This window comes from Colius striatus, chromosome 1 (genome assembly GCF_028858725.1).
Source record: "Colius striatus isolate bColStr4 chromosome 1, bColStr4.1.hap1, whole genome shotgun sequence".
Lineage (NCBI taxonomy): Eukaryota > Metazoa > Chordata > Aves > Coliiformes > Coliidae > Colius > Colius striatus.
Window position 1 is genome coordinate 185,348,543 of NC_084759.1, and position 15,097 is coordinate 185,363,639.

The following is a 15,097-nucleotide window of genomic DNA, read 5'->3' on the forward strand; positions in this document are numbered from 1 at the left end:
CTCAGAAAAATATTAAAAGTTTGAGGGCAAGACCAAGCTCCCATGTTTCCACCACCTTCATCTCAAAATAGACTTAGCATTGCTGTATTAAATGTTTCAATTTTCCTTTTGGAAATGTTCAGAGGCATAAAACTCTTGACTTCACATAGGACAGTTATACCATGCTCTTTTATTCACCTTTTACTCCTAAAATTTGGGCAAGTCAGAATCAAAGTCAATCATACTTGATAATAAACCTCAACCATTGCAGGTGGCGAACCTAAGGAAAAAGCTATGGTTGGTGTGTAAATTTTGATACACACATATTAAAAACACATCCAAATTTTCATACTCTGACATGTAGCTGAGTATCCTCTAATAGTCTTATTTTTACATAAATAGCTCAACTACCAGAAAATAAAACTGTATAGAAATAGATAAATTGTTAATAGAGCTGTAAGGAATAGAGAGAAATATTGCTTTCAGGTATATCTCAGGATTTGAATGTAGGCTCTTATGACTTGGCTTAAAAGAGTTTAAGTTTCCAAGTGTAACTAATTTTAAAGAGTATTCTGTATTTCCCATTTTCCAAACTATTTTTTCTATTACACGCTAATGTAATTATAAAAGTTAATAACCTAAAGAAACTGGCACAGATTGGGAAATGTTAATATTGAAGCCTCACTGCTGCATCATCAGTTTGAAAGCATGCTATGCACAGAATCCATAGAATTGCAACTAAAGTATTTATTGCAAATTATTTTACTTTTAATTATCAAATGTTCAATTTTTATAACAGATAAAAGAAGAATTGAGAGAAATAGTCCCTCTCTTTAAAATAGAATGCCTCAGGAATTTGTGCATCAAATCCATTTTATTACTGGCTTATAAGGGAGAGATTCAACTAAGACAATAGGAAGCAACATTTTGGATCCAATATCTGTTCAGCATAAAGCATAACCTACTTTGAAGCCAAAATGATTGGATAACTTAATCCTCAGGAATAACAACAAATGCTTCCTCTGATGGAGTAAATTAGAGACACTTCTAAGATAAAACATCTTCCACATACTTAATATTTCATACTATTAGAAATGCTTTAACCAGCCTTTGAGAAAATCTCTATGATTCATAGCTGCCTGCAAAAAAATATACAGAAGTAGATAAGTTGCTATGGTGCTTAAATGCTAATGGACAGGCCCACTCCTCAGTAGCCTTTAGAGGTATCTCACTTTCCCATTAGCTATACAGACAGCAAGACACTAACTGTAGACCTCACCAGCTCCTGAAACTGAAGAAAACCTATTTGGCTGGGAGGGATGAACTGAATCCCACCATCTTCCTCTTGGATGTCTTTTTTAGTTTACTTGGGTTCTCTTTGGCTATTTTTAGATCACACTTAGTAGCAAGGTCTAACATATCTAACTTGCTCTTGAATCAAGCACTGCTTTGACTATCAATTTGAACTTGGTTGATTACTGCAGAATACAGCATCTCCCTAGAGCAAAAAAACTAAATAATGCTGTCAGATGACGTTGGCAAATATCCGTTAATTACAAATTTATTCTCTCCTCACTGTAGTTCCAGACCTAAAGTATTAAGTGTACCTGATTTCGCTGCCATTCCCTTCAATATAGAGAAATGGTTATTTTCCTTCTTATATAAGTTTCCCATTTATCAGTCATAACCAGTTACATCACTTTTTACACAAGTGAAATATAAATGTGGTCTATTTCATTTTCCAAGTAAAGCTTCTTATAGGAAAATAAAAATGACATATTTAGTTTTTACAAGCGGACTAAAAAGCAATTGATTTTCCTCATGACTGTCCTGCTGGCTTGTAGAATTGTTGTCTTTTCAAATGGGTCATATATCTACACTTGCAAAAATTAATAACTTGTACAAATGTTCTTACTTGATTGAGAGTTTCAAGAGGATATTTAAAATTTAAGCATCTAAGTTAGAAGATTTGTCAAGGTGTTCTTTCTCTCAAAGCATGTGGCATGCTTTCTTGCTGTTAATAAAGGTAGTAAGGATACCTGAAGGTTTTAAAAACAGCTGTGATGTTTCTTACACTGCCTAAAAGGTAAAAGAATACATGCAGTATGAATTCAGTTTCTTTGTACTCAGATACCTTTTAATTTGGAATGGCAAGGATTTGTTTGTACTGATCCTCACTGTAAATTAACTTTTATTCTTGATCATATTAGAAAACTGTAACCTAATATATCTGAATATTCTCACTTATCAGAAGATGCAGATCAACTTTTGAATTTTAGTGATGGTAAGTGCTTTATCACCTTCTTTTATATATTAATAACTAAATCCCCTTATGAATTAGACCTTGTTCCTCAAAATAGAGAATTCACTTCAGACACATTCTACATCATGAATTTTGTATGTGGAGTATATATATGGCTCAATTAATCAGTTCTTAAAATCTGTACATAAGCAAGAGCACAGATATAAATTGCGCTTCCATTTAGATTCTACCTTATAATTTCACATCTAGCATTTTCAAATCTCCAATTTTAATCACATGAATTTGTGAGGCAGCTAAGAATCTAAGCAGCTCCAAGCTTTGCCTGTTGTGTGTGCTTACATTATAGAGACACATTACTTACATCTATTAAGAGTAATTCAGTCCACTGAGTAATTTTGGTTTCATGTATAGCCACCTGGAATAATGTCATTAAAATAATTAACATGCCACGGTAGAATTTATTTTAAATAATTCTCTGCCCATTCCCAATAATAAATTCACAGAGGTAAGAACTCTTTTCTTAATTTTCTTAATTTGACATAAAGATATGGGAAATTAAGCATCAGGCTTCTGTCAAGCATCAGACAGACTGTCTGCCACAGCCTCGGTGCATTCACAAGCCAAATTAGGCACTTCTGAAACCATGACTGAAGTAGATGGAAAGAACGAACCATTTTGAACTCTGGGATTTTATGTGTTCAAGCATATGTTAGTTTAACCTTTAGCCATATTTTGAAACAGTCCTCTGTACCACCAAGATTTAAAACAAAAAAAATTACATCAAATTATGTCACATGCTTATGATGGAACAAACATCAAAGATATTAAAACTGCAGTTGAAAGCAATACATCTATATCTTCAGCAGAGTAGAGGTGAGGGAAACTAGAGTTGCTATCACAATGAAGCCTAGTGAGATCAAAAGAGTTCAGTCCCTCCCAGCTCTTTGTTAAACCTGTTTATTCCTATCTGATCTCCTCATCTTCTGCTATAATCTCCCATTACACTTAATAGCTTTTAACCCTTTCAGGATATGGTATCAGTGGCATTATATGATGCTAAGTGTTACTGACAGAACAAAGTCCTAATTCATGAACTGACAATAAGAACTTTAAAATCACAGATGTGCCCAGCTCCAACTATTTAAAAAAAGTTTTCTTTCTGTATTGGTAGTCATAGACTTGAGAATTCGATATCTAAAAATCTGAGTTAGGAGTACAGCTTCATTATGTTTTAAGTAGGACATTTAGTTCTATTGTGCTTAATGACTTAAAAACTGTAAAAGCTTATCAGTCGCAAAGAGCATCACTTTAAAGCTTCTGTTTTAATGACAAATAATGATTTGAGAATGCAAATTTTGTACTGAGTGAAAGAATAGAAAGGTGTCAACTTTCTTCAAGAAAACATTTAAGACATCTGAGCAGGAGAGTTTTGCACAGATTGATGTCTTAGCAATTTTGTAAAAAGCTGATTGCACAATAATGATTCTCTGAAGGGTTCAAAATTCTCCATGAGAAATCTCATTCTTCATTTAAAAAAAAAAAAACCTGTTCTCTGAGTATACTATTTTTGCAGAAAAAAAAATTGCAATGCACAGTGATCGTTAATATTTTGTTTCAATTTTTAGTTTCAACATCATATTTTGAGTTTGCGTACTAGTGTCTGTTCTGTTCTCATTCTCTGGAATCATTCTACCCTCTCAGGATGAAATTTTCCTTGTTTGCTTTTCAAACAGGGTTGATGCTGCATGCATATGTGTTTGTGTGTATGTAGCCCAAATTAATCTTTTCTCAAAGGCATCTAATTAATGTCTCTAAAAACCAAATAGCAGCAAGGTTTATTAGTCTACTCAGACTACAAAATTGGTTCCAGAATAATAAAGGTAGCACATGTTCAACTGATATTGTAAAGGAAGGGTAAGTCGTACACTTTTGTTAAGTCCAGCTACAGCTGTAGAATCACAGTATGGCTGAGGTGGAAAGGGACCTCCAGAGATCACCTGTCCAATTGCTCTGCTTAGAGCAGGCTTAGCTAGAAGAGCCAGGTTTTGAATTTCTCCAAGGATGGAAGCGACCCAATTTTTCCAGCCAACCTGTTATAATGTTACTGTAGATTTGTCACGAAAACCTAGTAAGTAACATAATTGCTTTACTTTGTCCCAGAGAAGACCAGAAAAAAAATTGCATAGTTAGAATCAGTGTAACTGAGGAAGTGATGTTGCAGTGACCTCCTGCAGAAGGAAAAAACATTTCTCTAAGTATTGATGGCAGGGGGCAGTTAGTGTTTCCACTTTTTCCCTTCTACCTTCTAGCTTATCTCTGCTCATCTAAAAAGATATCAAAATAGAAAGTATCCCTGTTCACTCATTGGATAAATAGATCATCAAAACAAATGTCTCCTTGCATGTATGAAAATACAGGCCAAGTTCTGCCCTTACCTTTAAGATTAAGTGAAAGAATTATATTGTAATATCTGTGAATATACTGCGTTATACTCTGTGATGTTTTCTTTATATTTATCCCTGGAACTTCTACCACACATTAATATAAATATGAATACATATATATAACTAAAGTTAGAAGAAAAACAACTACTCTACACTAGCTATAAATCTATATACATAGAAAGAGTGAATTTTATGAAATATTTTATGAATGATATAAGCAATGATATTTGTCTTTGGCATTTAACTAAAAACAGCTGTGGAAGCAGTCACTGATGGGTCACTGCTTCGCGTTTTATTCCCACTCAAGAAATAGCACTGTGTTCATGTTCTTATCTTTTTTTGTTTGTTTTTGTTTTGGTTTTTTTGCTTTGTAAGGAAGAAAGTACAAAGATAAATCTTTTTCTTAAAAACAAACCAAAACAAAATCACCTTTGAAACATCTCCATCCACCACAAATGCGTTTTCAAATCCTGTTTCTGTTAAATGATGAGTACTTATGTTGAATTCAGCAGAGCACTTGTCATGAAACACTCAGCACATGTCAAGGTAAAAACTGTAGGAAAAAAATCTGCTTATTTTGTAGACAGAAAAATGAAGTCAAATAAAATGAGTAGTAGAGCAATGTGATGGGAGAACGTATTGAATCATACCACAATTACAGTATTGTACATTTCACCATTTACAAATGTAATTCACACATAAACTATTCACTTTACATAACTTCAAATACGAAATAACCAGTTTCATATAAATATCTCATTTTCATAGAATCATAGAATGGTAGGGGTTGGAAGGGACCTTTAGAGATCATCTAGTCCCATGCCCCTGCAGAAGCAGGTTCACCTAGATCAGGTTGCAATTTTGTTTGGATACAAAAACTTGTAGGGGACATCTTTGAAATGTGGCAATTTTAATTAAAATAAGAACATCATAAAGTGACAACATTTACTTTTTTCTTTGGCAAATCCAAATAAGTAGGTGCATGGAACTTCTGAAAGCTCTAAGCATTCTTCTATCAAATAGCCAGGAAAGGTTGGTTATGGTGTACTAGCAGTGACCATCAAGAACACAAGCAACTAAAAATACTACACCTTTGCATACTAACATTATATTTTCCTGTCGTTTAACAGAATTCCTTTGATGTACACAATAGGCTGTACCACTTATACATTAGAGATTTCTCTTCTAATGAAATTTAATGTATTTTTAAACCACCCACTATAAACTAAAAGCAATTCTTTTCAGACACCAGCTTTGTGAGCAGACAACAGTAAAACAGGAGACTATACTCATCAGTAACTCAGATCTCAAGTACAAATGAATTTATTTATTTCCATTGCAGATGAAGAAGTTATATCCTCTATATCATGCTGAAGTGTGAGATTTTCTACATTTAGCACACAACTGATAGAAGAATATGTAAACAGACTCTAAGCAGAAATGTCCTATCAATTACATCAATATACTCTGTGCTGGTGGTTATGATCACCCTTCAGTCATGAAGGCATCATGAAATATTACACAGATGAAACTTTCGGGGGAATAAGTCTTCTTCATAATTTGTAAATAAAAATAAACAGAGTAAAGAAAAATAAACACATTTCAAAGCAATTACTTGCAATCAAAAGTGAAACAGTTACATAAACAGAATGTGGATGTACTCTTACCCTTGCAAATACTCTCCATAAGGCAGACAGACGCCCTTCATAATACAGGCCATATTTTGTGAGGTGAAACCCACTAAGTTGACAATGTCACCATATTAAGTGCACTTGCAGCCACTCATTGTTACCTTGATTAATAGGAATATACTGAATATGTATATTAATAGAATTATGTGGGGAAACTGATACTGAATAAAAAGAAAAAAGGCTTGTCCTGAATCATGCTGAAGAGTAGAGGTTTAATTCTAAAACACAGGAAAAGTTGTTTAAGCACAAGAAAAAACTTTTTTACTGTGAATATGATCTCTGATTGCTCAGAATTTTGGAGGACTTTCCATCCTTGTATATGTTTGAAAGATGGCTGTACATGATCTTAAGTAATCAAATCTGGCTGATCCTCATCTGAACAGGGGGTTGGAGCAGGTGATCTCAAAGAGATCCCTGCCAACTTCAGCAATGCCGCAATGCTACGATTGTTAGGATAGGAATATGCTACTGGGAATGGCTGTGGAAAAAAAAAAAGTGTTCCTTTTATGTACCAGTTCACTTTTAATATACTACATTATTAATGATTGAACACAGGTTCAGGATGCACACAAAAATCGACACACAGCACTACTGTCAACTCTCAGCACAGGAGGTCTAACAATCTGTGTAAACATTCCCCTTTGTAAACCAAGTCAGATACAGCAGCAGCGCTGCCCCGAGGAAAAGGAATTTGGGATCAATAGCAAAAGGCGAAAGGTTAAAGACTATCCTCTGCTTATGCCTCTTAACAAAGGACGGAAAGAAAAGGCAAATATTTGGGCATATAACCCAACAAAAAATTGGTATTCCAATACATAAGGTGTACTAGCCTAGTACTTGATACAGTTAACATGTCTTATAGGACCAAATGTTAACCTCACAAAAATGTTTCCTTTTTTTCCTTTCTTTTTTCCTCTCTTTCAGTAAATCACCAGTTCAAAAACAAATACTTTTTCATTAGTATCCTGAATGCTTTATCCCTCTCTTTCATCTCCCCTTGTTACAATATTTAGAGGCAGTCAGAGAAATCATGACAGGAATTGATGAAACAAAACAATTTAGGGTGAGAAAGGTTTCACAAGAAATGCACAACTTACCTTTTTATGCTAAAATTTCATGCTCAACAAATGAAAATAGATCACTTTCTCTGTGCTTTAACAACACAGATCCAGACTACCTACTAGAAATGTAGATAATTATCACTGCAAAGCTTGCAATATGCTGCCTACCTTTGTCATCACAGCATTATTTCCCATTTGACGGGAATGTATTTTGCTCCAGGTTTTGTTTAGAATCACTAAAGAATCATTTACACTCCTTCTATCTTTATACTCCTGGAGACAGGGATTCCCTTTTCACAAGAATTGCATGAGAAGAAAAAACTGTGAACTACGGCCAACATTCATATCAACCAAATGGCCTGGTATATTACCTAAAGCAAAAAAAAAGCTTCCACTCGGAAGCTAAATTCAAAATGACCTTGTGCTGTTTTGAAAAAGGCTGGCAGCTGAGGTCATTGGAATAAATTGTGATAGACAGTGCTTCTCTCTGCATAGTTAGGAGGCATGTCTAGTATGCGAATTACTACAGAGTAGGGAAAAAAAAACAAACAAAAAACAGAAAAGAACATTGTTCTATTTCTTTATAAAATAATGGTAAATAGAGTTTACAATAATTATGAGCTTAATGAAATAATGTAGGCTTTCAGCAACTTTATTTCATCATCAAGCATGTTCTATCCTTTTCAATTCTGCATTCATAAATTAATCCTGTTCTTTATTGGCCTCTACTGTTAACAGCATAAGCATCTGTAACTACATTTGCCCAGCAGGCAGATCCCAGCTGTACAGATTATTATGTAGTGTTGGTTAAAAATATATATTTTAGTTGTGTTAAAGCTCACTAAATCATTGAGTCAAAAACAATGAAATGGAAAAGAAGCTGGAACCGCTAGGGAGTGTTTTAATTGAGACCTAAATATGCAAATTGAAAGCAAAATCCTCACTCTTCACTTTCATAAGGAAATTGCTAACTGATTTCAGAAGACAGTCATTTTCAGAAGGGTATTTTTTTCAATTCATTGTCTTGCAAACACATATGCAAGCTCTTTCAAAGGATTTCAATCTGTCAATAGGACTGCACGAATCCTCAACTTATTTCTATAATAGAAGCTTTTCACCAGATTTTTTTGATTGACAGATCTCTAACATCTGCCCCTTTTGGGAGCAGCTCAAAGTTAAGGCGAAAAATACATTTGGGGTTTCAAAGCAAGTAGAAAAACTCACAGTTCTGATTAAATGAGAACTGCTTTTAATCCTGCTCTCCACTGAGCCTTAAAGTGTCCTATGCAAAGAAGAAAACACATCTTGCCACTTCTGAAACATGTAAAGAAAAAAAAGGTGAGGAAAAAGAGTGCCTGTAACTTACCATTGAAGTTTACCGCTCGGATATAGCTAAGTAGTTCTTTACCATCAATTGTGCTCATTCTTGGGCATAGACCAATATATCCAGGACAAAGTTCTTTATGCATGTTGTGTAGTGCATAGGCCATGGAATATACAGCATCAATTACAAACTGAACTTTTCCTTCTTGCTCATAAGCAGAATCTCTGGCAATTCTTTCTAAGCCTAAGGAAGAAAGAGAAAGAGTCAGTTTATTTCTATTTTGGTATGTGTGTACATGCATGAGTATTTGTGTGCAAAAATTCATTGTAGAACATAAAATATTACAGTCAGATTGATAGGTAAATTAGGATACATCTATCCCTCACCTAAATAAACAAGACAAGGAAAAATATGGGCATCTGGTTTTGCCTCTAATCATTGTGCACTGTGCCAAGTGTATAAACAGTGTGTTGAGTTCTGAGCTGGGGAAAAGGACAAAACATTTTATTACAATACAGATACATGTATTTCTACAATCCAGCAGAAAACCTCTCTTTTCACAGTATTGACTTTCATACAACAGCTGTTCATTGTTATTTATAGGACACTTCTACAGTAGCCTGCCATTCTGTTTTAGATAACTTTAAAGCTATCTTGATTATTACCCCTATATATTTTGATAAACATTATTTAAAGATGTCAGGGGAAAAAGTTGAATGTTTGCCAAGTGATGTGGCCATCTGTCTCCATATTGAAAACTGCTTATTCTGAGACCTTTTTTGCTGTATTTACTAGTGAATTATGCTTGACATTGAGAATCATGTATTGTCTGCCGCAGGGACATTTTTCCTTCAGAGAAAATACAAAGTACATCAATACATTATAAAATCTTATTCTGTAAGAATTGCCCACATTGATTATCTATGTCCAAATGAAAAGAACTTTTTACATTCATAAGTAATAGTACTAAGTGGAAAAGTTGAAAAATAAAGTTCAGGAAAATTACATTTTAAGTAGAAAACCAACAGGAAATCCCATGTCCTATATAGGAATTCAGCCACTGATTTCAACAGCTGAAAAACTTCATTTACCAGGGGAAAGAGGGCTCTATAGATCTCAATATGAAATCTGTCCTGCTGAAATCTACAACCAAGTTTCTATTGAGTCAGTAAACATAAGAATAAATATCTAGGTTATCTACCAGAATAATAACTCATTCAGTTTGAAAATAATCCATTCACATTATTTAAGATTATTTAGAAATGGGCCAAAAGTTTATGAATCACTGTTTCCTTTAAAACATTCTATATCTTATTCTATATGCTCCTTTTTATCTCTAGACACAATTCAAGATATAAATTTTATGATATTCAAGTTTTTAAAAGTGCATTATTTTTGCCTGAAAATATAGTGTACACAAGATCTTTCTTTAGACAAAATTTGAAAGCTCATATGATATGAAAAAAAAAAGCCAGGGATTATACTCAGAAGCCTTTCTCCAGTTTGCCTGCTGCACTTCTGTGCCACTGTCTCACATTACAATTATAACGTCCAAACAAATTTGTCACTTGACAATCAGTAGTGTTTTGCTTTAAACATCCCTGAGCACTGGAAGTAACAGATCATGACACACATTGTATTTCTACTCCTACATTAGTTAAAAAAAAAAAAAAAAAAGTGAAATCTCTTGAAAAGGTACTAACCATTCGAAGATGAAAGCATATAACTCATTTTTGTGATTTGTTGCAAGTAATTTCATAGACAGTTTTGAAGACATGTTATCTACTGATTGGCAAATAATTAGTAAATAGTGCAACTTTATTGCAAACAAACAAACTGAAAAACTTTTCCTCGCACATGCTGAAAACTGCCTAATTAGTTGCAATATATCATCCAGACATAAAAGAAGATATGAAGAATGAAAGAGAGGAAGCTTAATTAGATTGCAACTTTATTATTTCATTTGGCAACTAGTTTACAACAGTAAGTGATGGGTAGAGCTCATGATTCCTGTCTTAATTGTTCCTGCCTTGTTAAGGACAGTCAGACAATAAGTGAAGGACAGGGTTTACAGAACCGATGCAGGCACACAGCAATCAATAACTTATATGTACTCCCAAGAGCTTCTACATCCTCTAAACAGGATGGTCAGGACAGGAGGAGTTTGAAGGAGATATATCCACTTTAACTGCCAGGCTGAATACAATTCCTCTCACATATCAGGTGGATGGATGTGTGTGTTGAAAGGTGGTGCGTTTGTGAAAGACAGAGGGGAATAATTTTCCGTAATAAATGCTAAGTCATTAAACAGTAAAAGTTGCAAACACTTGAGCAAGTAACTTGTACTAAGCAGTACAGATTTTAAAAGGGGGGAAAAAATCAGTATTATGCTCCCCTATGTTACATTGTGGTTTAAACTCACATAGAATTTGTATAAATTTCTTCAACAGCACATTTTGCCCTTACTCTTCACAGACATGAGATCATAAAGTAATTTATCATGGAAATTACAGGGAAAAAAAGAGATTTTTTTCGGACTGAATGTGTTTTGTATACATGTAAAGGGGAGAGCAACATCATATTTTTTCTTCAGACTTGTATATCAAATAATAGCAATTTCATTTATAGCTTGACTCTCAACTTCACAAGACATGTTTCTGCACACAATGGTGACTTGAAAGCATATAACAATTTGTATATCATAATAGAAATTGTGTATCCTGCTCATTGTAGTGTAGCTCAGCTATGAGAGGGAAAGACACAGACCATAAGAGCAGGAAGGTGAATTATAGATTAGGTGGATAAGGGAATGTGGCTGGGGCTACTGGTCTAGTGGGGAAGGTAAAGTAGGTATGAACTGGTAGCAACCTGGGTATGAACTGGGAATCAACAGATTTCATGGAACACAGTCAAGAGAAATTAGGCCTCTACCATGATAAATTAAAATATATTCTAATAAAAAATGTTAAAATTGCATACAATAGACAAATAAAGATGAATGCAATATAGCTAAGGTAATGAACTCATACATGGATGATGAGAATACCTCTGGATCACCTCTGGAATACAAACAACTATCTTAAACAATAAAAACTTCAGTTGCTGATCTCACCAGCAGGAGACTAATCTGAAAGGTGATAAATGTTGCACAATTCTCCTAAGTTTCAGAAAACATATTCTTAATGAAGATCTTAATGCATATAGTAACTTCTGCACACATCTAAGTCCATTGCAATTTGAAAACTTCAGAGTAAACCTCCTAGTTATTATTCTACTAAGAATATAAAAAAGTATGATTAAGGCAAATCGATACACCTGGTTTGCAACTCATGATATAAGGAAAAAAAATAACTGCCCTGTTTCTGAAAACTGACAGTCCACCTAATATCTTTAAGCAATCCCATTCATGCCGTCTCACAATTTTTTCTGATTCCATTTAGCATTATTAAAAGCAATTTATGTAAACATGTAGCCCACATTATTGCTCATTATATTTCTATAGTGTAAAGAATCCATCCCATACATCTAGTTAAGATCTTAATTTACTCTATTTCAAGACCAAAAGTGGAAGGCAAGGACCTTGTGTATAACAGCTGGCTAAAGCTTCAGATTGGAACAATGTTGTGAGGCTACAGGGTCTGAAAAAGGTTTGAGCCACTGCACAGTTTTGGGAGACTGGAGTGGGGCTCTATAGAGGAAAAGAGATATCTGGTATGGGGATGCAGTATGCCTGGGAATAGGATCCTAATTTTGACAGAATAGTCATCATAAGCTCAGATTCCAAGCTTACAAAAGTAGTGCAGTCAGAGACAAGAAAGCAGGAACACATAACTAGAGCTCCATGTAGGAAACAGGATGCTTCAAAGTGTTGCCTCCTAATCTAAACAATGTCCTGGTTTTTTTTCCTTATCAGTCTCCTTTATTATCATTTTAACTTTGTTCTGTCTACAACTGGTCAAAACACAACTGGTAAGATCACCTTTCATTTTCAGTTCAAATATTGGATCAGTGTAAGTCTCCTTCCCTTGTTCTGGAGTACTAATTCTCAAAATCAAATGTTAAAACTTGGAAAACTTTCAACTTTCCTTTCTGAAAACTCTTGGGTGGAAATGATAGAAATGCTATTTTTAAAAACTCTGTTGCAATGTGTCATAGTCTTTCACTTAGTGAAAATGGTAATTACTTTTTCTTCATCATCATCTGTCAGGATTACATCTTTTATTTCACTAATCTAAAAATATTAATGTGATACTTGTGATTTTTCTGTTCAATTTTTTATATATCTAACAATGGACTAACATTCTTTGTTTGCTTGAAAAACTCAACTGCTTATTAGAGATTTCCATTTATACTATTTCAAGCCACTTATTTCTGTGTTTGCTATTATTTGATTTGTAAATTTTACTCTTATGGTTTGGAATTTTGGTCACAATCAGTATTTATTGGGGAAAAAAAAAAAGCTTAAAAAAAACAGCCCCAAGACTTGCACATCTTGTCCCTCAGTTGAGGAACAACAATGTGATAGTTCACTTAGCAGTGACAAAGCCCTACTGTAGGAGGGCCAGGAGTCTCCTAATTGTGTTTTTTGACACTGGCAAGGAAAGATTCCTTTCAGAAAATTCATATTCCTCCCTCCTTGTTTCCATCCACTCTTCTGTCACCCTCTCCCCCTCTTTGAGTGACAAATCAGCTCTCTCATAGACTATGCTCTAAATAAGGGGAGGAATCTTTCTAGGGGTGAGAAGACAAGTAATATGGATGAGAGGAGAAAAATGATGAAAAAAAATTATTGTGAAAATGGTTACTCGTGAACAGCTTTTTGTATTTGTTTCCCTTTACCTGCCTTTGTTACATATACTTGCGTATACTTCTCAAAGACGGTGCATCTGTGCAACACTTTTTCCAAACTTCTGTTTTGATGAGTCTCAATTTTGATATCTTGTAATATTTGTTCAGTTCACAGTTATAGTACATATTTTTTTTACTCACTGCTAGATTATTTATCACCATTACTTGGCTCACAAAACAGTTAAGCTGCACTTGAAGAAAATACAAAGATAAATGTTACTGTGCTGAGACTGATTTTTTTTTTGTGCATGTCAAACACAATTTCTACTAAATCATAATAATTTTCAAGCAGGCTTTCACTACTCTTCAGCTTAGACATGATAGTCCTTATGTGTCAGAATTGGTTAGAACTTCCCCTCTTTGCAGCAAGTTTTCTTCCTCAGAAAGCTGGCATCTGTAACTATATGCCATTTCAGCAGGCTCAGCAGGAAGTGCCAGGAGCATATGTTGCTCTCATTAAAGTCTTCCCAATTATTCAGCTGTTTTCCTTACATATTATAAACTTTGATCTCTCTGAACAAATAATGCAGTAGAGATCATCATCATATTCTGTTACTCAAATCTACAGGGATGATATACTTTTACAGTGGGGGAGTTGCATTTTCTAATAGCTGCATGATATCAGTGGCACTTGTTTTGTGCCTGAGTTTGTTCGCAGAGAGCATCACAACGCCTGCAGCTCCTCTAGTAATAGTATGGTGTCACTTCAGGAAGCAATTCAGAGAAGTTAAGGATTATATCAATTTTCTTAGCCATTCCAAAAAGAAAATTGAGAATGTAGAAGCAATGATAGTGAAATTAAGCAGTTTGACTGTCTACTCTTCTCCAACAACTGACAGATGTGGTTTTGTGGTTTAACAAGCTGGTACTTGATGTAATTTTTATGGGGTTATTCCTCTTTACACCAATTCACACACAAAAGCGGAAAAACAAAAATCAAAAAACAAGGCAACTGAGAACTATTTTTCGGTCCCTAGAATAATGTGAAGTTTTCAAAATATTTCCTACCCAGAACTGGTCTGAAATCTCACACTTTTCAAACTGAAAATAGTAAAAAAATATTTCATATAAGTGAATACATATCAATAATTTTTATTTTAACATCACCATAAATGAAAAACTTTTTTTTTTGTTTGCCTTGTTCTTTAAATGAAGTACTTCAAAAATTCTAACCCTGCCCACAATTTTTTTTCACTGGAAATACCATAACATTTTTCCTGACCTTCACAGTAAATTAGAAATTTGTTTCAGCAAAACGTTTGTAACAAATGCACAATAGTATACATCAAAGTGGAATTAAATCATTATCCTAGTCATATTGGGGCTTTTGTTCCTACTACTATAGGTGACATTTACTAGAGTGTTTTCTTTTAGAAAAAAAAAATGAAGTTATATTGGTAATAGAAGATTCTTATTTTCCTCATTTCTGTGTTTTGAGAGAGTACCTAACAACAGTTTGAATGTTGTTATCAGAGTGAAAAACTTTC

General features: G+C 34.2%; 1 protein-coding gene across 1 annotated transcript in view; it reads right to left on the bottom strand.

The window, feature by feature from the left end:
• The window catches only part of GRM8 (glutamate metabotropic receptor 8), a 352,719-nt gene that overhangs the window by 128,206 nt on the left and 209,416 nt on the right, over positions 1–15,097 (bottom strand). The window contains exon 7 of the mRNA XM_062018137.1: positions 8,805–9,005. Within this exon, the coding sequence (XP_061874121.1) occupies positions 8,805–9,005 (201 nt within the window). The remainder of the gene's footprint in view (positions 1–8,804; positions 9,006–15,097) is intronic.